The sequence below is a fragment of the Ambystoma mexicanum genome, chromosome 3q, assembly GCF_040938575.1.
Source record: "Ambystoma mexicanum isolate Mex_15411 chromosome 3q, UKY_AmexF1_1, whole genome shotgun sequence".
Lineage (NCBI taxonomy): Eukaryota > Metazoa > Chordata > Amphibia > Caudata > Ambystomatidae > Ambystoma > Ambystoma mexicanum.
In genome coordinates this window covers 814,278,882-814,305,112 of record NC_090926.1, presented here as the reverse complement: position 1 = coordinate 814,305,112, position 26,231 = coordinate 814,278,882, and the positions used below count along the sequence as shown (strand labels likewise).

At 47.7% G+C, this 26,231-nt stretch overlaps 1 protein-coding gene across 1 annotated transcript in view; it reads right to left on the bottom strand.

The window, feature by feature from the left end:
* SPAG9 (sperm associated antigen 9) overlaps nt 1-26,231 on the bottom strand; it is a 2,727,931-nt gene that overhangs the window by 1,489,738 nt on the left and 1,211,962 nt on the right. Inside the window, exon 14 of the mRNA XM_069654919.1 lies at nt 10,755-10,928. Within this exon, the coding sequence (XP_069511020.1) occupies nt 10,755-10,928 (174 nt within the window). The remainder of the gene's footprint in view (nt 1-10,754; nt 10,929-26,231) is intronic.

The following is a 26,231-nucleotide window of genomic DNA, read 5'->3' as shown; positions in this document are numbered from 1 at the left end:
ACATAAACTAAAAAAGGATCATTTACTATGGGGGGGTCCCCCCCCAACCCCCCTTCACCCAACACCCCCCTGCCACCCCCCCACACCCCCCCAACCACCCCTCATACTCACCACATCATATATATATTTATTTATTTATGCATGCACTAAGTTAAATTTCGAAAAAATATCGAATAATGTCGACATTTTTGTTTGTCGACATTATTGTTTTTCAACATTAATTTGTCGACATTTTGACTGTCGACATTATTGATGTCGACATTATGACTGCACACCAGTAGCAATATCGGGTGTTAGGCTTTCTTGCCTCCCAAAGTATGTCCATGCATGTCTGAGGAAATTGGAGGTGCCCGAACTCTATGACTTCAGGAGACAGGCCGCTAAATTGAGAGTTTACGGGCATGAATGAAGTGTTTCCCCCCTGCCCTGAGAGAACATGTTGTATGGGCAAGGCAATTTCATCGGAGGAGAGAGTGACATCTCCATCAGATGGGAGAACCACGGTTGGCAGGCCCACATCGGGGCCACCAATATCATGGTGACTGGTTCCTGGTGCATCTTGTGCACAATCTTGTTGAGTAGGGGAGTTGGGGTGGGGGATAAGTGTAAACAAATTTCCCTGACCATGTTATCCAGAGGCTGTTCCCTTTGGATCGGTTCTGAGGGTACACTTGGCATTGTGGGTTCTCCAGAGTAGCGAACAAGGCGATCTCTGGGAAACCCCATTCTGTGAAAACATTGGAGACTATGTCTTTGTGTAGTCGCCATTCGTACTCTAAGGGCAGTGGGAAGTCTCTGCTGAGCACGTCCGCCAGAAGATTGAGTTCCCCTGGAATGTGTTGAGACAACAGGAACATCTTGTGTTTGAGAGCCCATTTCCAAATGTTCTGGGACAGTTAGGATAACCTTGGAGAGTGAGTGCTCCCTTGCTTGGTCAGGTAGTACATGGCTGTGGTGCTGTCTGTGAGAATCAGGACAGTCTTCCCCTGCAACTGTGTCTGAAAGGCCTTCAGTGCTTTGAACACCACTAATAGCTCCAACAGGTTTATGTGGTTGGACCCTACTGCTGGGGACCGAATGCTGTGCGCCGTCTGCTAAAGGAGGTGAGCCCCCCCACCCCGTGAAAGATGCGTCCGTCGTGAGAGTGCCTTCTACTGTGGGGGTGTGTTAGGCGGAATCCTGTGCAGTTCCCTTGGGGAACACTGCAAGAGGATTAAGACTACAGGAGTAAGCAGTAAACCCAATTGGTAGCAGTCTGCACCACCCAGATTTACCTGGTAGCTGTGGCTGAGCAGTCAGACTTCCCTCAAGAAGAGTAGAGCAGTATATAGAGTATACACAATAGGGGTAAAAACACAGAGCAAACAAACACTGACCAGAGCTTTGTATCAAAAGTATATACTTATTTATTTAAAACACACTTTAGGCAATACACTAGCACTCTAAATCAAAAGCAAGTTAAAACAGTCAGGTAAAGTATACACACCTCCCTTGATAATTATTAGACAAGTCAGAGTTAAAACACCACGATTTGTTAAAACAGATGTGAGTGCCTAACCTAGATGGCACCCCAATAGTTAAATTAAAGGGAGAGAAAAAGGCAGAGCATAGAAATAAAACAGGTCCCAACACTTTTAGTTCTCAGCAAGGGACTAAAGGCAGTATACACTGTAGAGCCAAAGTTCATAGGCCAGGTCCACTTTAAATGGAGCAAAGCGAAATGTGCCCAGGATCACACGGTTTAAAATGCACTAAACGTCTTTGCAGGATGTTCAAAAGAGGTTGGGGTGATTCAAGAAGGTAAAGCTAGAAGGTCTGGGGCCAACCCAGTTGGAAAGACAAGGATTTAAGGTTCACCTTGGGCAAACCGAAGAAAGGGAGGCCAGGCAGAACACAGTACCTTAAAGAGAGAGGAAGCTCCAGCAGTGGCAGTTGTTCCTGGCAGTGGTTGCAGTACGTTGTTTCGACCAGGGGAAGAGATGATCTTGCCGAGGAGGAAACGTGGAGTCGATGCACTGCACAGGGATGAAACCAGCCGCGGAGTTCGTCGGTAAAAGATGCGTTCCTTTTATTCGCGGTCAAAGTGGTGAAGCTTGGCTATCCGGCCGCCGGGGTGCTTGGCACGGGCGATTCGACCAAGAGACGTCTTTGGAAGGCGAAAGGGGCGAACTGGTTGGTCCCACCAGCTCAGAGGAAGAAGACTCGTCCAGCAGAAGATCTTCTCTTGTCGTTGGGAAAGTGGCGAGTTTGTTGCAGCAGGGCTCCACCGGTGGTGTCGTCGTTGCAGATGGCGCAGCTTCTTCCCTCTTTGGATTCTTAGGTCCTGTGGCGACTTCTCAAGTTCCAGTCCCAAAGGCCCTGCTTTTATGCAGAAACCCCCCCATTCAACAGCCTAGCTGTCACTCAAACATGCTAAGTGGTGAGCCGGGCTGCTCACCACTGGGCCAATCAGAATAGGGTGCGACTTGAGTTGCTAAGGTAATGCAATCCAGGGTGCCAATTCTCCTCCCCACACATCCTGTGGGACCCAGACAACAGAGTGGCACCATTTGGAGGGCTTCTGTGGAGAAGCCCGCCAAAAAGTGGAACAAAGGACTCAACCTTGGTTAGAGTTACAGAGATGGACACAAACGAAATTTTAGAAAAGAGTTCTGGCAAAAAGACCCAAACGTTGATTTAATATTAAATAAATAAACCAGCGGTATCTTTAACATTGCACCAAAAAGTGGTGCGTTTAAAATCAATGGGAAAATCCCATAGGAAATATTCTGGTGGAATATTTTGCGTGGTATCCACTGCCACCAGCCAGAAACTCGACAAGGGGGGACTGGACAGTGCCCCCTTGAAAACAGACCCAGGGGCAATTGAATTAACCCCTTCCAGTACTTCCATAATATGATGGTTTGTACTGGTTCTGTTCACAATTTTGGACTAGTAAAGTCAATGGTGACTTTACATGCCCTGGGAGACAGTAGTCAGTCCCAGGGTATGGAGTCTATGTTTGGGGGTCACTATGACACCCATGTGTTACTGCACTGAGGGTGATACCCTATGGAGTAAAAGACCCCATAGCCCATAAGCACACAAAAAGTCAAAGACATATCTCAAATCATGCCTAAGAGTGGGAGGAAAAGAGTCTCACTCTTAGCAGGAGAAAAAAACAAACCCCAAAATTCAAACAAAGCTGCTGGGGGACTCACTAGGTTTGGGAAATTAGCCTTATAAGACAATTCTCCCTAACAGGGTGGTGAAGGTTTTCCCCTTCAAGAGGCCTGACACCACTGGCTGTTGAACCACTCTTGCATGGGACGCATGCGCAAACGTGCGTGAGGAACCAAGTAAATGCAGGACTCCATCATTCCTAACAGTCGCATGGCCTTGCGTACCGTCACTTTTCGACTGGCTACATACTGAGGGATCTGAAACAGCAGGTTTTGTACCCTCCCGTTGGAGGGGAAGACGAGGCAGTCTTCTGTTCGAATTAGGGTCCCCAGAAACTGCTCGCCTTGACTGAAATAAGAGATCTATTGTTTTTTGGGTATTCAACAGGCATGTTCCGTAGGAATCCCCTGTTATGAGCCAGTCATCGAGAGGTAAGGATAAACTGGGATGGATTGCCTGCGCAGGTGTGCTGCTTCCAATGCCAGTACTTTTGTAAACACCCTCGGGCTGAGGCAATGCCCAAGGGAAGAACCTTGAATTGGTAGTGCTTGTCCTCTATCATGAACCTTAGATAATTCCTGTGTGCTGGCAACATTGAAATATGAAAGTATGCATCTTTCATGTCCAATGTTTCCATGTAATCCCCCTGCGTTAGCAGAGGAATTACCTCTTGCAGTGTTAACATCCGAAACTTTTGAGGTTTGACAAATTTGGTCACTAGGCGCAAGTCTAGCACAGGGTGCATGGGGAGATCCTTTTTGGGTACAAGGCGGTACACTGAATAAATACCCTTGTTTACCTGTAGAAGATAGCACCCTTTTCCTGCAGGATCTCGACCTCTTGCAGCAGTATACTCAGATGTTTTGGTGTTAGGCATCTTGATCCCGGAGGTCTGAATCAAGGTGGTCGGCTGAACTCGATACAGTAACTGTGGACGATGGTCTTGAGCACCCACTGGTCTGTTGTAAACCCCTCCCATGCGTGCAGGAATGATGTTATACATCCCGCGACCGGGGAGGCACGGGAGGGAACCCGGATCTGAAAGTCATTTCTGACTGGAGGCCGGGGAGCATCTGGGGGTGGAATTATAACCCCTTCCTTTCCCACAGTGTTGTCCCCTAGGGGGATAGGGGCTAGTGGAGGTAGACCCTGTTCCTGAGGACCAATTGTTCCCGGACCCATATTGGTTGTGAGGGGAGCAAGGGTAGGATTGCCCACGAAAGGAGCGACGAGAACCTCCCCCCTCTCTGTTGAAAGGGTCTTTGAGTAATTTGTATTTGCATTTATTTATTTGTAAATTTGGTTCAAAGTCTTCAAAGTCTCGTGTTCCTTTTTTGAGGTTTCCAGCGCCTCATCAACAGCCTTGCCGAACAGGTTGGAGTCCTCCACCGGCTTGTTAAGGATGCCTGAGTCTCTGGCTTGAACCCAGAGTTCTTCAACCAGGCGTGACGTTTTAGCAGGGTACCCTGGGCTTAATTCCTTGGCGCTGTCTCAGCAGCGTCTGAAGTATTTTTGAGAATGTTGTGGTCCACCTGCTTACCCTCAAATACAATCGTAAGCAGGCAAGCACGCACCGGTTCAGGGACCTCCTGTAGGCGCTCTTGCAGCAGGTTCCATTGAACATCCAAGTAGCTGGCCAACAGCGTAGTGTTGTTGGCTATGCGGGTGGAGTATGCTGCCGCAGTAGTGATGCTCTTTCCCAGAGGGTTACAATTTCTTACATTCTTTGTCAGGCGGTGACTCGCCTGTGGACAAGGGGACACCTGCCCTCCTTCTTGTTGTCGTGGCCACCAGAGAATCTGGGGTGGCAAGCCCGTAATGTAGAGGGGTTCAGTAGGAGAATGGCAAAAAAGCCCTGGTTTGTGAGGGCGCTCATAATGAAGGAGCAATGCGTCTTAATAGAAGTAATGGGATAGCCTGACTGGCCGGAGGCTTCTCCTTTAAAATGTCTAACAAAATCAGAATCTGGCACTGCCTCCTGCGTGGCAATTTGGAAGTGTTCGGCTGCTTTCTTTAAGATAGCGTTAAATGCCATCTGGTCATCAACAGGTGATGCCTGATGTAATGGTGGTGAGGGGGCAAGTCCATACATAAGATGTTAGGGTCCTGAGTACGGGTAGAGGACAGCCAAGGTGGGTCATCTACCGGCTAGTCGTCCCCCCCATCCCTGGGTGTGATCAGTAGGATAATCTGCAGGATCAGCAAAGGGATCATCATACTGTAGGTATGGGTCAACATGATCTCCTTCAGTGAGGTCAAAAACCTCCTCCTCATGAAATAAATCAGAAGTCCTCTGGAACTTAGCCCTAGGTGTATAAGGACTCTCTTCATGTGGCCTCTTAGGAGCAAACGTTTCAGAAGAGTCTACAAACTTTTCCAGCCTGTTCATGCAACCCTCAAACTTCTCTCTGGTCCATGAGGAGGAGCCAGAGGACTCTAGAGGAGGAAAGGGCTCTTCCTGATGCTCCTCCTCCCAAGAACGTCGAGATTTCTCAACCAGAGTCTTAGATAAGGATAGAGGACTCTTTCCGCCTTCCCTGGCGTTACGACGTATCTTTCGATGCGTCCCTAGCCTTGTCTTTTTGTTTAACCGCCGATAACAATCTAAGCGATACTCTCGCTGATGTTCGGCATTACAGGGAGGTGTTTGGACTGTGTAGGCGGTTGTGCCGTAGATTTCGACGCAACCGGGGCCTTAAGCGGCGTCGGCACTCTCGTATGAGGCGTCTCAAAGTGTGCATGGGTTTTGGTCCTGGCGCCCTTACTTTTAGAGTGCCCGGACGCATGCTGCTGTCGAGGTTGCGGGGAGGGCTGCCGATAACACGAACAGGCGGGTGCCGTCGAAATATCTGATGTACCTGTTGGCGCCTTGGAACGCTTCGACTGAACCGTCGAGGCGAAACCAGGGGTTGTGTACTTTGAGTGAGTATTGGGTGCGTCCCTGTCGCCGGGATGTACATTCCCCATAGCAGGACTTACATTGTGCCTAGCGGGGACGGACGTCGTGGAGCGAGAGTGCTCCGATGCAAGGTCAATGGCATCCGAAGTGGAGCCTTGGTCATCGCTTACAGGCCTCACAGGATGCCTCGTCGTGATGGAGGGGAAGACACTTATTGCACCGCCGGTGCTCGTCTTTCCATGGGAATTTTCCCTTACAGGAAGGGCAAAATCTAAATGGTGTCCTGTCCATAACTCAGGAATTAAAAAGCGACAACAAAACCAAATGGGACAAAGAGAGGGAGAAGGAAAGACATTCTTGAAAAGAATAGAAAACCCCCAGACCACACTCACCTACTGTGTGTAGCCGGCCAGCAGGTCCGGCCATGCGGTCGACAGCGTCGACCGGAGCCCCAGCCGTCTAAGAGTGTTCTTTAGCTGTCTTCGGTGGTGGTTCAGGAATCAATCGTTGTTAGGAGAATTCTCTGTTTAGGCTGAATTTCCTAACCTAGTGAGTCGCCCAGCAGCTTTGCTGGATTTTTGGGGTTTATTTATTTCTCCTGCCAAGAGTGAGACTCTTTTACCCTCACTCTTGGACATGATTTGAGTGTGTTCCTTTGACTCTAGATGGGTTTAGATGGGGTTAATGGGCTATGGGGTCTTTTACTCCATAGGGCTTCATGTGTTTTTGTGATGTGTGTTACACAGCACCCTCAGTGCAGTAACACAGGGGTGTCATAGTGACCCCCCAGTATAGACTCCATACCCTGGGACTGACTACTGTCTCCCAGGGCATTGACTTTACAAGTCTTGAATTCTGAACAGAACAAGTACAAACCATCATATTGTGGATGTACTGGCTGGGGCAATTCGATTGCCCCGGGGTCTGTTAGTCGAGGGGGCACGTCTCCGTCCCCCCTGATCGAGTTTTGGTTGGTGGCAGTGGATACTACTTTTTATATTCAACCGCAAATATTTCTCTATGGGATTTTCCTATTGTTCGAAGCTACTATATTTATTTAATTACGATAGCCTCGAACATACCGCCGGTTTATTTAATTATTATTAATTCTCCGGTTGGTATTTTTTGCCAAAACTCGGTTCTAAAATGGCGTTTGTGTTCTCTTCTGTGACTCCAACCCAAGTCGAGCCCTTGGTTCCACTTTTTGGCGGGCTTCTCCACAGAAGCCCTCCAAAGTGGTGCCACTCTGTCTGGAGTACTTAGGAGGGGTGGAGGGGGATTTAGGCACCCTGGACTGAGTTGCCTAGGCAACTCAAGTCGCACTCCGTCCTGATTGGCCCAAGTGGTGAGCAGGCTGGCTCACCACTTAGCATGTTTGAATGACAGCTAGGCTGAATGAATGGGGGTTTTCTGCATAAAAGCAGGGCTTTGGGGACTGGAACTTCAGAAGTCGCCACAGGACCCAAGAATCCGACGAGGGAGAAGCTGAGCCGACCTGCTACGACGACACCACCGGTGGAGCCCTGCTGAACCGTCTCACCACTTTTCCCAACGACAGAGGAGATCTCCCGCCGGAGAGTCTTCTTCCTTTGACTGGTGGGGATAACCAGTTTCACCGTCTTTTCGCCTTCCCGACGCATCTCGTGGCCGCCTTGCCTGTGCCAAGCACCCCGGCAACCGCAATACCACGTTTTACCATGACCGCGAAAATAAAGGGTAATACCTTTAACCGGAAAAACTCTGCGGCTGGTTTCTTCCCTGGCAGTGCAACGACCTTCATCTTTCCTCCAAGTCGAGATCTTCTCTGCCTCTGGACGATGCCGAGACTTGCACCCGCTGCCAGGAACAACTGCCACCGCTGGAGGATCCTTCCCACTTAAGGTACCGTGTCCCGCCTGGCTTTCCTTGCCACCGACTGTACGGGGTAGATTTAGCCCCCGGCTTTTTCTGAGCCGCTCTAAACTCTTTGCGAACTCTCTGCAAGCCTTTCAAAGCCTAGTGTAACTGTGTGATCTTGGGCGCATTTGTGCTCTGCTCTCTCTAAGAGTGGGCCCAGCCTATGGACTTTGGCTCACCAGTGACTTTTGCTCTTCGGCCTTGCTAAAAGTGTTCCTAAATCTTAGAGTGGAGTATCTTCACATATTCGGTCTTTTTCCCTCCCTTCTTCATGAACTTATTGGAGTGCAATCTATAGTTAAGCGCTCACCTCTGTCTGGAAATAAGTGGTGTTAACTAAGACTTATCTGATAAGGAATAAGGGTTGTATATATCATAATAGTAACTGTGTTTAGAGTGTTTTACAATAAGAGTGCTGGAGTGTTTCAAACAGTGTGTTTTTAACTAAATAATTATATACTTTGTTACCAAAGCTCTGGTCAGTGTTTGCTTGTGCTATTGTGTCTGAGTGCCTTTTGTGTATACTTTGCATACTGCCTAACTCTTCTTGAGGGAAGTCTGACTGCTCAGCCACAGCTACCAGGTAAATCTGGGTGGTACAGACTGCTACCAAGTGGGTTTACTGCTAACACGTGTAGTTCTAAATCTTTTGCAGTGTTCTCAAAGGGAACTGCACAGGTTTCTGCCTAACACTCGTCGAGAAGGGGACGATAATAGGAATACGGAAAATATAACAATATTGCAATTTGGTAAGAGCTCCGCATGAGGTGACCAGCTAGCTGGGCAGAAAAAAATCTGAGGGAACTCGACGCGTGAGGTATTTTGCGTACACTACATGTCACGTTAGGGTTACTGTTACAGGCACGCCCATGTCGACGTCTCCTTTCTATCCTCGAAAGACAAGATGCACTACTCTGCGGTTACGACTAGATGTCGGACTATATCCACAGCATGTGATTCTAAGCAGATTAACAAGCATCAGAAATATTTTAAAGCCTCAATCAAGTCAAATAACTTTTTTTAATAACATTAAAACATGGCGGCTGCGATTGTGGAAGATAAAATGGATGAAAATTCACCACAGTAGAAAATCAGCCAAAGAGTGCAAAACCCATATATTTAACTTAGCGATGGTAGTTAAATGGGCGAGTGTTAGGAAAGATTTCCATTTATGGGTAACCCCCCAACTTTGTGCTGTTGTCTGACCATCCTAGCCTGACTTTTGCCAGTTGAGCCCAGCCTTCTGCTGTACTCCGCTGGGCTTTTGCTCTTTTTGTTATGGGGAAAGGGACTGTCAGTAATGGGAGACTTTGTTTCACTAAGTCTTTCACTTTGTTGCTATTTCTTAGTAACATTTGATCAGTGCACAAAGTACCTTACAGTGCAGTACGCTGGGGCCCCTTTTTCATTTTTGAGGCCCTAGACATCCTCATAGGATTTTTGGTGAATGTACAAGTGTTTCTTGGACGGAGCTAGTGGCAGCTGTTACTTTTGATGCATTTTCAACTCTTTTCAATGGTCCATACTGTGTTTACCGCGTTTGGCACAAGACAGTGGCCAGTGCCTAAAATGACCATGCCACAAAGTCCTTTGTTCTGTCCTTTGGCCATCTTGTCCCTTTGCCTTCCCAAGGTCGAGCAGACCCGGGACATTCCTTATTTGGTCATGCAGAGCCCCACGCAAACCGAAGCTTTCACAGGCTTCTGCATGCCTTGTGTGTGTGCCTCCAGGATGTGTGCTGGAGCTGTCTGGTTCCAATACCTAAGTGGACTCGACTGCCGAAGTTTGGTCCCGAGTGCGCCGAGGGTCAGAGAGTACTTGCAACCCTTACTGGTGGCCCCTGGTACATCCACCAATGTTTACACACGAGCGTCCCCTGAGGGCCAATATTCTTTCGCGAATCCTGTTCTGCCCTCTTGGCGAAACCCTCCTCGAATAGTTGGAACTTATTCTTCACTGCCTCACCCATCTTCCTGAGTCACTACAGCCCTTTGAAGAGACCCCGTTTTGACTTAACCGATCGATCGCGTGCGCCAGCATCAAAAGTACTTTTGAGCTCAAGGTTCCACTCATTTTAGGGACTGGAATGCCTCTTAGCTAGGGCGTGAATTGTGCAGGACTGCCATTGAGATATTCGCACCGTATAACCCCTTTCTTTGCACGTTGTGGATCTGCACCGAGTAATATCCCTGTTGGCCATTGGTTACTGTATATATTTTGCTAGATTAGTGTTGTGTTGGCTTTGTTAATACTGCTGAATAATTACTGTGTCTGATTTAAAAGGCCTTTAATAAATGTATATATATGTTTGATATACACCTGACAGAGTAATTGTGGTTTCAGTTACTGTGTGTGTTCATTGTGGGTTTTCGATCACCCTCACCCCTCCTGAGACCTAGTCTTGACCACCGCCTATGCTACCTTGATTGGTCTGGCTTGTCCAGAAGGTTACCCTGTTCCAAGAAACTAGGCTGGTCTTCTAAACCTCTGCCCACCAGGTCAGAGTTCAGAAATCCATCTTAACAGTGGGACACATAGTCAAACTACATATATCCATTTTGATCTGTCAACCTGCCTTGAAAAGCATTACATAACCTGCATCCAAAGCCCCTATTTCAAGCTCTCATGTTAAAGCTCTTATTTTAATGACAATAGTTTCAGCTTTATAGGTAGCGCTTTCAGCGCTACCTAATAGCCAAAACTAATAAATATTGAGGGGGAAAGCATGCCATTTACAGGGTTCAAGATAAATACAAAACCATCAAACACTTAATTCACTTTCACAGCTACTACTTACTCTTCACTGAGAAAGTCGAACGCTTTTGACTTGTCACTGGGTAGCTTTGATAATGTGCTGCTCCTTTTCTTGATAGAAGGGGTAATATGAGAAGTTGGAGCATTATATTTGACATTAACTGGATGATCTGGCTTCTTTATAGTATTGCTTGAAGAACTGAACAGTCGGCTGAAACTGAAATAGGATAAAACATCACTGATTAAAATAAAACATAACGCCAAACATAGAAGTTGCAAAAACACCCTTATTTATCAAACTGTAGTTCTGTGACCAAAGAGAACGCCACTGCAAGCAATGTAAGGGGTTAAGATTAATGTGTCAAGGCTTCTAGAGAATCAACCACATTCTTCAGTTAGACACTCAAGGCTAACGTTAAACCTTGCAAAGATTGACAAAATCAAGTAAGTTTCATTGGGACACCAGTACTGTTGGTCTTGCATAATCTCTGTTATAACATTATGGTAATTGCCACAGCCTACACAGATGAGAATATTTGTGCATCACTTTAATTTAGGGGTTTTCCATCAAATATGAAAAATAATAAAATAACTGATCAATTATTAAAAAAATACTAAAATGTCCATTAAAAAAAGAAAAGCATCTTCGTTTTAGAACCAATGCTTTTCGCTAAGCCTGGATACTTTTCTTGTTGGCGAAATGCATTACTTCATACAAAAAAGATAATTCCAGCAATTTGAGCGGACAGTATGAAACCTTTAAAAAAAAAAAACATTGTCCAATCAAGTCAATAAAAGAAAACCTAATTAGCATGGGGGGCGCTGTTGGACGCCATCTAAAATGGCCACCTAGACATAGAGCTGCACGCTTTTAGAAATCCTGAAATCGATATCCTTCGGATCAGAGAGGTTTTGGTGGAAGCTTACGCCAGTTATAGGTGGCGGAAAGGCAGAGGTGTCGGAGGAACCACTGGTGGGCAGTTTTGAACACTATATCCCTGGAAACAACGGCTAGAGACAGACCGTGCGTGGCGCAGAGGTGTGGCAGAGACCAGGGAGAACTTGGCATCCCGCCCTGGCCCCGGCTGCCACACAGCTTGACATTAGATATCGAGAATCTAAGCGAGGCTGACGGCTCCGATACCGTGAGGAAACAGTATCCGGTGAACCTGTGGCGCACAATCGTGTACGCGGCAGAGGGTGAAGCCAGTTTAATCTCCCGCAACGAAGAGGAAGACACCCGAGGCAGGCAGGAGCTCTGCCGTAACTGTGGCCCAGAGGACATCAAGGCATCCTGCAGGTAAGGCATGTGGCCCCTCCCAGACGGGCTGCCATGTGCACTGCATACATGCCAACCCTCCCGATTTAGGTGGGAGACTCCCGATTTTTCAGAGAAAAATGTTGCTATTTTTCACGTTCTCCCGCCTAAAATAATTCCATCCCCAATTCATTCCAATGGGAAACTTTATGTCTCCCGATTTCACGTCCGAAATCTCCCTTCCAGGTGCCTCTGAATGTTGGCATGTATGGCACTGTGTGCGAGCGGCATGCCCTGGCGGGTCGAGGGAGACTACATGCCAATTCAGAGGCAGGCTGCAGCGGGGACAGGGTGCGTGTGTCAACCACATTGCTAAGGCAACACGATCCCCGGGGAGGAGGAGACCACTGACCCGGGCACATAATCCAACACCAAACATTAAAATTCTAGACTTCCGACAGGCTCTGAACAATATGCTCCGAGGGTACACGTACGTAACCCAACGACAAACTTGACCACTGGGACACATTCTCTCCAGCCAAGCCTAAAGGACTAGAATTGTCGTTGATATACACTGTAGATGGCAGCACCCAGGATGACCCAGGGTATTAGAAACCTAACCTGGAACATCAACATCAGAGGCCGGGAAAATCCCATAAAAGCCAGGAAAATCCTAGCTTACGCCAATAGACACAGGATTGATATCTTTCTTTTACAAGAAACTCATGCCATTAAGAAAGTCACTGAATCGTTTGCCCAAAATTGAGGCCAGCTAAGAATAGTGACAGACTACTCCTCGCAGACTAGAGGGGTGTGAACAGTGATTCATCTACGCATCGGATTCCAGATGACTGGGTACAAATTGGACACAGACGAAAGGTATGCAATTGTATGGGGGTTAATACACGGCCAGGAACTGATTTTGATCAACACATATGGCACGAACGTAGATTCTCCAGAATTCTACCTACAGATATTGGCATTAATCTCACCGGTGGGGGATGCAAGAGTAATATGGGGTGGGGGGCCTAAATACAATCCTAGACCCTTCAAAAGACAGGTCGTCCAAAGGACACAAACTAAACCAGATTGGCATTGATTATCCACCAAGCCATGACCACGACACCCCTCGCAGATGCATGGAGAGAACTGCACCCTCTTCAACAGGAATACACATTTCAATCACATGTGCATGCATCCAGTTCCCGTATAGATTACTGGCTGTGTTCCTCTGAATACGTCTCGAAGATAGCAGAATGTACCATACTACCATGCACTCTATCGGACCATTCCCCAATCCTTCTAGATCTACAACTGATAGACTTGGACCAATCCCCACGTACCTGGCGAATGCCACCTGATCTGCTGAGGGACGGAACAGTGATAGAGCCACTGCAAACAGATGTGATAGAGTACTTTGAGCGCAATATGGGAACGTTCGCCACGGTCTGGGAAAACTTTAAGATATGGCTGAAGGGTCATTTAATATCACGGGTACATGGCACTCTCTGAGATATAAGGAAAGAACTGACCCAAATTGATCATATAATAAAAGAGTTGGAAGACTCTCATACACAAGCACCGGGGGTACACTAGCGCCTTTGCAGGTACAACTTTCAAAATTTAGATCACTAGCGGAACTTGAGGTATTTTATATTACACAACCTATTGGAGACAGAAGATATGGAGAAGGGAACAAGGCAGGCAAAACTTTGGCCAACCTCATTAAAGCTGAGCAAGGGATTAAGCACATCACGAGTATCATTGATCGGGATGGTATAGCACACACGGATGCCCGGGAGGTGAACAAAGTGTTCTTGGATTTCTATACTAGGCTGTACACAAATACGGACCTAGTCCCGCCAGACGAGCTCCAAAAATACATGGACTCATTCCTGCTCCCCTTATTGAAACCGGTGGATAGAGGGGTCTTACATCTGCCACTGGGGCTAGAGGAGATTGAACAAGCTATTAAGGACTTTCAGCCGGGCAAAGCGACCGGGTCGGATGGTATCCCTGCAGACATTTACAAGATATTTAACACAGAGCTCACCCCTACACTGCTGGAAGTATGGGAAGAAGCCCTGGGAAATGGGAGTCCATGAAAGAGGACATCATTACAGTCCTACTTAAGCCCAATAAGCCCTCCCATGAACCCTCCTCATATCGGCCCCTGTCCCTAATCAATGTAGACACCAAAATATTTGCCAAAGCCATAGCCAATTGGCTACTACCCTACATGAATAAACTAGTACACCCCGATCAATCCGGTTTCATCCTCTCTCCATCCACAGCCCTAAACCTACATAAATTATTTGCCATCACCTCCCAATTAGACCCTAAAGTTAAAACTGCGGCCGTTCCACTGGATGCTGAAAAAGCATTTGACTCCGTTTCATGGAACTTCATGTAAGCCATACTGAGAAAGATGGGATTCGGACCGGGATTCCTAAGCTTTATACGGCTGTTATATAGAGACCCCACGGCTAAAATCCAAACTAAAAGGACCCTATCACTCGGGTTCAAACTACATAGAGGCACAAGGCAGGGCTGCCCGTTATCTCCCCTCATTTTTGCACTCAGAATAGAAGGCATGGCGGCAAGACTGCGGCATAAACATTCCTGGAGGGGAATTCGCATCAGGAGAGCCCCGCAGGTCATCTCGCTATATGCAGATGATTACTATGCTGTATATTAGGGACCCAGAGACCAAACTGGCCCCAGTAATGCAAGAGATTACCGAATTCGCAAGGTACTCCAGGTATAAAATAAACCAAACTATATCTGAAATAATTCCCTTGACTCAGTCCACAACACAATCAGATGCCACTTCGCAGTTCCACTGGTCCATGATATTTAGGTATAATTATGGCAACTGATAAACGCACCCTACTCGCCAACAATTACGAACCATACTTAACTCTTTTGGAATGTAAGCTGAATACATGGAACAAACTCCTGCTAGCCACATATGGCCAAATAGCCCTACTAAAAATGGTAGTGGTGCCTAAGGTGATCTATTCGTTTAGTAATATCCCTATATGGCCGGGATGAAAATTCTTGGACAATCTACAGAAACTAGCCACTGGCTTCGTATGGGTAGGGGCACGATGAGACTTAACTGGCCCAAATTGTGTGAAAAATATGATACAAGCGGATTAGCCGCTCCAGACATCCTGTTCTACTACTACACAGCACAGGCGCATTTTGCAAAATATTGGACCAACTCCACAGAACAATACGCTCATATACAAGCAGAGAAATTTGCGGCTGCCCCCTTAAGCTTACAAACCATATTATTTGCCACAATTAGGGAGGGGGAGGAAGTGGCAGACCCGTTGTCTACTACGGTATGTGCCTGGTCAAAAATATTTAGCAGGTTGAAGTGTAAGGACCCGTACTGGCCCCACCCCCCAACCCCCATGGCACTACCCAGGCATCGACCACACACTAGACACTACACTACAGAGGAGATGGGACCCGAGGAAAGAAATGCGACTTGGGGACCTTTACCCAGAGGGGAGGTTTGTGACTTTGGAGGAGGCCCAAGAAAAAGTGGGTGCAGGCCCAATAACAACGCTGCAATACCATCGCCTAAGGGCAGCATGCAAAAAGAAAAGGCCAACGTTCCCAAACGCACCGCCCTCTCACCAGTTTCTGTCCGACGTCTTAATGCAGGAGGGGTTTAGAGGCAACATATCCTTGTTATATAAGGCGGTACAATCACATACCCCATCCAGTAACAGGATGAAGGCAAAGTGGGAAAGGGTCCTGGACATCACAATAGAAGATCAACAATGGGCAAAATACTGTTATTACACCAAGTCCATCTCTCTGTGTGTCAATTTCAGATTAATCCAGTTTAAAATGCTGAACCATCCGTAAAATATCCAAGTTTGTCCCCTCTAAACAAGCAATATGTCCGAAATGCGATGCTCGGGTAGCGAACTCGATGCACATGTACTGGGAATGTCCACCCATTAGACAATATTGGGAAGAAATAGCTGCTACTCTTAGCGACATACTAGACGTACACACACCAGCAACAACCCTGAATTACTTGCTGGGAGATATAGGCAAGGTGTCAGTTAAAACCTGCAGACTCTTCTTGGTGGCGAAAGCAGGTCCAACAGGAGCATACTTAAGAACTGGAAAGCAAACCCCCCCGCTACCCCACTTTGCAAGCATGGCTGAGAGATCTAATGTACGTTCTTGAATGCGAAGAACAAAAACATTAGGGGAATAAATCCCACCTCCAGACCAAAGGACATTTGGTGTCCCCTCAGGAGTTACTTAAACACCACTCAGGAAGAGTCGGAAGAAGAGGGCCAGTCCGAAGGTTAACACTGCGTATCTAGAAATGCTAATATCTTCATAATGTAATATATTCAAATGTATGTGGATGTAACTCTGTATTTTGATTTTGCTGCTTTGTATTCGTCAGCTGAAAACAAAGTAAAAAATAAAAAAAACGAATTAGCATAACATTGAATAAAACTCACTTTTTAAAACATGGTTAAAAGACATTAGTTCATCATATGCTCCTGTTGGGCCAATGCTTGAATGATAACCCGACTCTGAAGAGCACCACAGCACTATTCATCAACTTTCACAGCTGTAAGAGAAAAGCCCCATCTTCTCTCCAGGGTTGGATGGGGGAGTAAATGGGAGAACATATGGCCAAGTTCAGATGGTATGGTTTTCACATCCGCTCAGCCCCATATAGAGCAGCCAGAATCATGATAGGATATATGGCATTTATAACGTGACTATACACAAGTGTTTCAAGGCACGACAAGGCAAGGGACATTGAGATTGCGCAAGTGCAGGGGAGGAGGGAAGGGGAGAGTGTCGGGAGTGGGGAAGGGGAGAGTGTCAGGGGAAGGGAAGGGGGCAGTGCAGTACATAGGATAACAGTAAAATAAATAAAAGTGCGGCCAGCTGGTGGCAAGTGCAAGGGTAAGAGCAGACATCAGGGGTCAAGTGCTAGTAAGGGCTATAGGGATACAGAAACAGTCCCAGAGTGCAAGGGTTGCCAGGGGGCAGTGTAGGTGTGCAACTGGCGGGGAGGGGAACTCGACCCGAGATCAGAGGGTAGCCAGGTAACAAGTGCAGTTTCAGATTCAGCCAGGAGAATTAGCAGGGGAGGGGAGAAGAGAAAGCAGAAGCAAATATGAAGGCCTTGAGGTGCTTCCAGAACCGGAGATGGTTCTCCTCAAGTTTCAGAGAGGCAGGGAGCTGTATCGGAGGGAGGCCCCAGCAGAAGAAAGATCTACCACCAACTCGCTGCCTGGAGAAGCAATTGACCATGAAGGAGTTGGAGGCGGATTAGCGAAGAGCTTGTGAGGAAAGATATTTAGGAAGAGAGAGTTGAAGGTATTGAGGTCCCAGGCCCCAGAAGGCCTTGTGGACAATGCAGAGGGTTTTGAACTTAATCCTCGCCGCCACTGGGAGCCAGTGCAGAGATTTCGGTCCTGGAGAGATACGATCCCTGGGCTTGAGGCCAATGTCAAGTCTTGCTGTCCTGTTTTGGATGAGTTGCAGAGGGCGGAGAGTAGAGGCAGGCAGATTTAGAAAGAGGCTGTTGCAGTAGTCCAGTCTAGAGAGAACCAGAGCTCTGGAGACAGTGAGCTTCTGGCGGAAGGAAAGGACGAATACCTCTGGGGAGGCGCAGGTGGTAGTGTGACTTCTTAGAGACGTCAGAGATGTGAGTAGAGAAGGAAAATGTGGAGTCGAAGATGACCCAGAGGTTTTTGGCCTCACAGGTGGGAGCAGCAAGAGGGCCAAGAGAGGCCAGCCAGAGAATGAAAGGAAATAAGGGAGCAGGTGTGCCGATGAGGAGAATCTCGGCTTTACTGGCATTAAGGCAGAGATCGTTGGTGGCACACCACTCCTGGATGGCGGACAGTCAGTCAGAGATGAGAGAAGGAGATGAAGTGGTGGAAGGGAACCTGAAAATGACTGCAGTGTCATCCGCATAGCCATGAAAGTTGGGGCAGAGAGCGGCAATGCAGTGGGCAAGTGTTACGCTCACCTGACTCCCACGGAGGCGCTGGCCTGGTTCGCGCTGCTGTGACCTCTTCTAAGGTGATGCGCAGGGTTCAGAAGACGGACTGGACCGGGCCCCCAAATCTGGCTTGTCTGGCTCGCAGAAGTATCCTTCTTAGGGGCTGGAAGGACAAGCTCTCCATCCTGCTTCTGATGCAGGGGCGCATTGGTATCCAGTTACTTCACTGGATTTTCGGATTGGTGAGAACCAAACTTGCTTGGCTTCCAGGTAAGTTTTTTGATAAGAGGTTCCCCTTGTGTCCATGCATTAATGTACTAATGCTAGTGTCTTTTTCCCCATAGGGGCCGGGGTACGTAATGCCGGGGAACAGGCACCGACCCGAGATGAGAGGTGAAATCCTTGTAGAAATCAGGTAAGTCTTTAATGAGCGTTTTTTGGTAATGTCTTTTCATTCGCTCATTAACGCTGATGTCTATTTTTCCCCTTAGGGGCCGGGGTCCGGAAATGCCAGGAAGCGGCGCGGACCCGAAATGAAGAGGGAATGAATCAACTGGTAAGTCTTAACATGGAGATTTAGCTTTCCTTATTCCCTTCTCTCTCTCACCTTTTGTTCTGGTCTTTTTCTCCCTAGGCGCTGGGGCGTGACTGCAAATCCGGATGATCGCTACTGAACATGGAGGCGCCCTGTAAAGGTGAGTGGAATGCGGCACTGCAGCGATCGACGCGATGAGCTTTTAAATAAAAGTTTTGCTTTTCAGGATTGTTGGCGAGATGTCTCCGGGATGCGGATTTAGCAGGTAAGGACTTTTCCTTCTTCTGTTCTCTTCTTCTCTTCCTTTGCAGGTGATCCAGGATGCTGGCAGGCGTGGCAGAAGTCAGGATGCAGGAGCAGACACGGTCAGCGTCCAGCTGCTAGATGCAGAACAACGCGAAGCATGTGTGGCTGTTCGGGTGGGGTTTAAATAGCCTTGGAAGAAGTTCCAGGTATGTATCCTTCCTCCAATCAGGTATGTATCCTTCCCCGACCACGCCCGGATGGTAAATTAGTCCCACAGGTAAAGTAGTTCCTTTCAGGCCTCAAGGAGGCCGGGATCCTGCAGCATGGTCTGCATCAGGTAAGTGCACCCAAGCACTCACATAATGTGCCTGGCGCCTATGGCGCCAGGACTGATGTCTTTTATGAGCCTGGCGCCATAGGCGCCAGGACACTGTCCAAAGGGCCCCTATATGGGGTTGCTGGGTCCTTCCTTGGGGACTGGATGTCCGCTTTCGGGGACGCAGTGCTTGAACCGGCTCCCCGGGAGCGGGCATCATGACAGCAAGAAGAGCCAGGTATTGTTTGAACAGCCAGGGAGAGAAGTTAGACCCCTGGGGACCACCAAAGGTAGAGATAGAGGAAGGACCCAAGTTGGACCTGGGAGGGTCGATCACAGAGGAAGGAGGTCAGCCAAGCCAGGGCCTGATCAGTGATATCCAGGTTATCACAGAGACGGTTGAGCAGGATGGCATGGTTGACCGGGTCAAAGGCAGTAGAGAGATCAAGTAAGATGAGGACACAGGGGGTGTTGGAATCAAGGTTGGAGAGCAGGTCTTCACAGATGTTCAGGAGAGCACTTTCCGTACTTCTGGGAGCTCTGAAGCCAGACTGATGGTCATGGAGACAACCAACAGATTCAGTGTGAAGATTAAGCTGGGGGATGGCCAGCTTTCCGGGAGTTTGCCCAGGAAAGGAGTGATGGAGACTGGACGATAGTTAGCCGGGCAGGAAGGGTCGGTAGAGGGTTTCTTAAGAAAAGGGTGCAAAGGGAGTGCAAAGGGGGAAGGGAGGACCCCAGTGGCGAAGGAGTGGTTGCAGAAATCAGTCGGAGAAGGAGCCAGGGTGTCAATGTGGTCCTTAATGGTTTTGGAGGAACAGGGGTGAACCTGTTTTGACGAGACTTTCATAGATCGGACTTGTCTAGAAACTTCGCCTGGGGAGAACAGGGGAAAGGCAGAGAAGGAGAGGCGGCCGAAGAAGGGCCAGAGGAAAAGCAGGGAGTAGAGGGAGGAGGGGAAGAGGAAGAGAGAGAGGACAGGATGTCCTGAGTTTTATAGATGAAATGAGTAGCCAAGGGCGTGCAGAGGGCCTGGGAGGGGACAAGAGAGGTAGAGACTACAACAGGATTGGCCAGCTCCTTGCAGATTTAAAAGAGTTTGGAAGAGTTGTTAGATGCCGCGGAGACGCAGGTTTGGATGTGGACTCTCGTCTTGGTGCGGACAGAGAGCCGGTATTGCCTTTGGAGTAGGCAGCAGGCCAGTTTGTCAGAGGATGTACCGGAAGAGCGCCATTTCCTCTCAGCCACCCTGCACTTGCGTTTAAGGGTGACAAGTTCTGAGTCGTACCAAGAGTTGCACTTGGCTTTGGGTTTCAAGCGGATCCTCATGACATGGACAAGAGCATAGAGAGTATCAGATATAGCAGAATGGAGCATGGAAAGGGCTGTGTTAGGGTGTGAGTCAGCCAAAAGGGGAGGGGAGTGAGAAAGCGGCGGCGAAAGCCTCAACTGACACACGCTTCATGGGTCGGATAACCGAGAATGTAGGTGGCAGTGCTGGTGTTGGCTTGGCCTGAGGGGTAGAGAGAGTGAGATGGGAGGGAAGGAGAAAGTCGTCACTCCAAGAGAGAGGAGTGGTGAGAGGGGTAGAAAGAGGAAGGACTGAGGACATCAGAACATCCAGAGTGTCCATCAAAAAGAGGAGAATAAGTGAAGGTTGGCTTGAGGGCCTTGGACCAAGACGGTACCATTCAAGTAAACATTAACGATGACCTTAGAGGAGTGGAAGGCGACCAGGAGGGCCTCCCACCGGGTGCCACCATTAATGGGAGAGGAAGAGAAGGGAGAGAGCTCAGAGACCATATGTAGAGTCCATAAATCTGGCGAAGGAATGACAAAGAGGATGTCGGTGAAAGTTTGCCTGGAGGAGGCACTGGTATAGGTGTCCGAGATAGGGAGGCCTGGGTTGGAGACCAGGATGTTCTTTTTAAACTTCTTCCTTTCCTGATTTAATGAGGAGAGCAGTATAGTCGATAAAGAAGCAGTTAGAAAAGATAGGAGATTCCCATCAAGGGAGTCCCTCGAAGTTCAAACCATGATCGTTTGAAGGCTTATTCACACGTCTCTTATAAGGACTGCTCGACTCAGGGGGGGTGGAGGGTGGGAGATGGGGAAAGTCACTTTGAAGACTTGCAGTTCGAAGTTGTTTGAATTTACATGATTCACATTTAAATGATAATTCAAAGAGTCTCCAACTCTGTTCTGTATTTCCTTGCCTGCATTCTTTTTGTGACGTGTATTCATAAAAACGTAATAAAACTGAATTATAAAAAAAGAAAAGAGAAGAGAGACAGAGCACCATAGAGTAGGTGGGGAGGGGAGAGGAGAAGAGAGGAGAGGGAAGGGGTAGGGGAGAGCACCAGGGAAGTATACAGGGCAGGGTGCAAGTAGACAAGACAGAGAGAGACTAGACAAGTAGACAATTGGACAAGACGACAGGCACTTAGACAGTGATAGAAAGGTTTACTAGAGGAGTGCTTTGCTAGTAGGCAAAGCCGCAGACGGCACAACTTTCACAACGTAATTTTTAAAATGGGAGAAAACGCACCTACGCTTGAGAGTCCTGGATAGTAGGGAAAAGGCCTAGGTTTCACAGTGCAATTTTAAATGCTTTCACAATGTCATTTTAAAAACAGGAGAAAACACACCCAAGTTTGAGAGTCCTGAATAGTGGGGAAAAATCATGATGGACCTGATCCTCCTCAGTCTCCTAGGAACCAAGTGGAAAACAGTAATTGGTGCGAATGTGCACAGGAGACTAGCTCTAATCCAAAATCAATATGTCCTTAGTGCCAGCCTCAGAAGACATTTCATCAAGAACAATTTGCAATTCTTGTTGACACTGGAGGAAAAGAAGTAACTTCCAGGAGGCCCAACAGTCACAGCAACTGTTAACTTTTGCGGGAAAGAAGTCCTCCTTACAGAGGGCATCTGCCATGAAGTTCTCTGTACCAGGAAGATGGGCTGCTGACAAAGACTATCTCTAGTGCCCAGAACTACAGCCGCAGGTTCCCTGCAGGGCGCGAGTGGACATAAACCACCCTATTTGTTAAGGAAGTGTTTCACCACTGTGTTATCTGTCAAGATAAGCACATTTCCCCTAAACCAGGGTAAGGAATGAAACAAGAGGCAAACTGAGGGCTTGAAGGCTCATCTCCATCAGGGACCAAAGTTGGCTGGCTCACTATAGAGTTGGTCAGGTGAGAGCCCCATCCCTTTGGAGAGGCATCCATAGCTACCGTGATCTGAGGTCAAGGTTGCCATATAGGCTCTCAATCCATAATGCGGTCTCTTTGCGCCCCACCATAGGCGATTTTGTGACATGTTGTACAAAAACTGTGACCACTGACAACTTAGTGGATACTGGAGCACCAAATTCGCTGCCGAGCTACCAGCACCTAGAAAATGCAGGATTTCAAGAGACCAAGTAGATGCAGGAAGACCTGGGAAATTGTAACCATCTGGTTCGTGCTTGAAACCCTGCTCCTGGGGCAGAGGTGGAGCAGAAAGTGGTCTGCTGTGTTGAAGGACTGGTGGAGGACACAAATATTTCCTCTATTTTCCTGATTTAGGAGGCAGAGCTCTTTGGGCAGGAGCCCTGCAGTAACTCTACAAAACCCAATTATGAGCGCAGAGTGCTGCGTGCAAGTGGAGCAGAAAGTGGTCTACTGTGGTCTGCGCGGGGGAGGAGCAGCAAGCAGTTGGGAGTCGCAAGACGGAGAACAAGGAATAGACGGTGAGTGACTATTAAGTCACTAACATAAATAAGGAGCTCTAACTGCAAGGCCTGGGACTAGTTCCTCGAACCATTCGTCCTTATTATGAATCTCCCCCCTACCACAGCCCACCTCCGCTGTATATTTCTTACATTGTGAAGCCCTACGTGGAGGTAGTCTGACATGTATACATATTAATAACCTACGCAGCAACCTAGGCAATTGTTGGTGAGAGAGCAGCAAGTAGTGAAAGGACTATGCGACTGGGCCTTTGAAGCCAGTTACACATGTTACGTGATGGTTCCTTCATTGGGGGGCCCCAATTTGACTCAATTTCAGAGGAGGGACTGCAAGAGGACAGATTCAACAGTGGTCTGTCAGAAGAGGATATGGCAGCGGCTATTGAGTGGAATTTAGGTGAAATAAATAAACTGGGTTAAAAAAATAAAAAATAAAAACCTAAGGCTGACAGGGCAGAACCAGAGGAGGAAAGAGACAGGATTACTTCAGGTCTCGTTGGCTTCACCGGTCCCTGCCTGGAAAATCACTGATTTTTACACTAACCAGTGTGCAATACGGACCATAGACCAGCTGCTAGGGTAAGAAAAACAGCCCATATCGACAGCTCCCAAATCCAGGGGACATTAGCATGATTGTATTCATGACAATAATGGATCCTCTCAACCCAAAGATGCGATAAGCATACATGGAAGTGGGGACAGCCTAAAGCACATAACGTGTGATGGATCAGCAAGGTGCTCACCTACAGAACTGACTACATCGCAAGAGAGGAGGAAAGGGAGACGGGGGAAAGGGGAATGCAAGTGTCTATGCATCATACCCTCTGTGAGGCTGATGAGTATAACAGGCTGACATCCCCTTCCATTTCAGCCTTGAATTCGGTCTTAAGCTCGTTTGTGAAGCCTAAGAACAATATATGGTCAGAAGTAAGATCCCACACCCTGACCCCGAGCGAAATAAAGTTAAACTTGGCTATACTAGCAGACATAGTGCAGGGGAGTGGCCAACCAGAGATCCTCACCTAACGCTGCAATACGGTTGAACGACGGCAGAAAGGAGTGGAAATTGAGAGTAGACGTGAACAAAAAGGTCAAGACTCTCACAAGACCTGGAAACCCAGTTGGTGGGCAGAGGGGCCATTCCAGCAGATACTGCCACTCAAGATCCCAAGTCAGGCCAGGAGTGTGAACATGTCTCAAAACCTAGTGGATAGAGAATTGGCTCGGGACCTGCATCAGGTGACAAGACGAATGAAGAAGCGGTGAAGATCTAAATGCAAAATCGGAAAAAGAATTACCCATTGCTAAGCGAAAAGAAAAGGGAAAGCATGCTATTCGATCAAAGAGCAAAGGCAAGAAAAGTTAATCAGCCTCATCTGGGAAATTTCTGAGAAACCCAACGAAAATGGAAGCACTGAACCACCCCCAACAAAGTAAAAAGAAGAAAGTAATTAAAGCCCCAAGAATGACCCAAGAGGGGAGAGAGCAAAGGAACTCACCCAAAGAGGGGAGGGTGTAGGACAAAGAGAGAAGAATTCTAGGAGACTGGCCAGGTAGTAATACCTACAGAGGACAGGGGATTGCTGGTGCCCGAAACCACTAAAGTTACACTGGATGCGGCTGTTCAAACTACGAACATGTGGGTCTGCGATAAAAGACAAACATTGTGGGAAAGCAGAGATGTTGTAAAGGCGAACCCAGGAGGCGGGTAGAGCAATGGTGAAGGCCCCGGGAGGGAGGACGGTAAGTCCCTGTCGTGATAGAGGGAGGCCAATGTCAGGTCAGCCCTACTGATGCAAAATCGAAAGGTCTCATCGAAAAACGTTGTCAGCACGCCAGTAAAAATCTAGTGAAGATGGCCGCACAAGAGTGTGTACATTTCCAGTGGAAAATCACGCCTTAAGTACGAGACAACAGACGGGATTCGGTTGAGCCTCGTATTAGGAATGATTACCAGGGGGGCCGCCCCTTCAGTATACTAAAGAATGCTTGGAACTGTGATAAGAGGGCAAAGGAGGCTGCAATAAGGGGGTGAGGGAGGGAAACATCTAACCCAAATCAGCGCAAAACATTGGCGCAAAGAAAAGCATAAAACTTTCCCTAACTAGCTTACTAGGGCGGGAAAGGCCAGTATGCCTGAATCACTTAAACGTGTTGCCAATTTTCAATGAGGTGGTGAGGTTGGTGGGCATATCATCGAGGGATATTGACAGTGTGTCTTTTCCTGATAGGGCAAACAGCAGTAAACATATGTTACATTTCAAATCCCGCTTGGTAAGAGACCTTGTATTGGCAGAAGGTGGAGAACTGGCCAGTATGGGGTTTCATGATGAGGGAATGGACAGTGGTGCGGAAAAGCAGGTGCTGGGGTTTTGTGGTTAAGGCTGGGGAGGGGGAGGTAAGAGAAGTAAATGAGGGGGCCAGAGAAGAAAGGGACCAGATAAAGTATTGGTCAGAGGTAACATCTGTCCTGCATGGTAAGGGACATTTTAGAGGGACAGGTGAAGGTTTGTGCTCATAGCAAAAAGAGAGTCTTTAGCTTGAGCTCTTGGAACTCCAGAGGTAATACACGCGTATTTAACAATAAGAGGGCACTAGACCAACTGAGACAGAGTTGCCTCATCCCGTTACAGGAAACCTGGCACAAAATCCCAATGGCGCCTGATGGTTATAAGGTCTTCCAACAAAAAGCAAGGTTGAGTGAGGGGGGTGGGGTCGCAATATGGGGTGGTCTGTTACTGGCAGTTAGATCAGGACAGGGGTGGTCAAATAAAGAAGTGGCTGATATGCCTTTTGGAGTGATAGGGGTGGAAGTCCGAGGCAGCCATGGTGAAAACCCCACGCTAATACTTATTGTATATTGGCATAGGGGAATTGTGGTTCTACATTCATTCCTGGAGAGGCTGACTAGGGTAATCGAAGAGTGGCGAAATTCAAACCTTAAAGGAAATATCATTTTGGCAGGGGACTTAAGCATGAAAGTGAAGAATGGGAAACAACACCCAATATGATATCAAGCCATTATAAAAGTCAGGCAGGTAGGGATTGGTTGGTCGCATTGGACGCTGTGGGACTGTATAAATTAAATGGAAATGTACACGAGATCGGGGGTCTGGGCACACCTGGCAGAGGGGCGATTGTGCGTTAACACTTGATTACGTCTTTGTGAACATGGAATTGTTTTATGTGAAGAGATGGAAATAAGTGAAAACGAATGAAGCAACCACTCAATGTTAAGGGTGATGTTTAATGTGCCTGCATGTAAGATTGAGGAAAGCGATCTCGTGAATGTGACCACAAACGTGGGGAGGACGCCCTCCCTGGTGTCTAAATTAAATAACATAACGTTGATGAAGGAAACATCGAATGACTGGAAATTGAAGGTTTTCAACGTTAATAACTTCGATGGAATTGATAGCGAA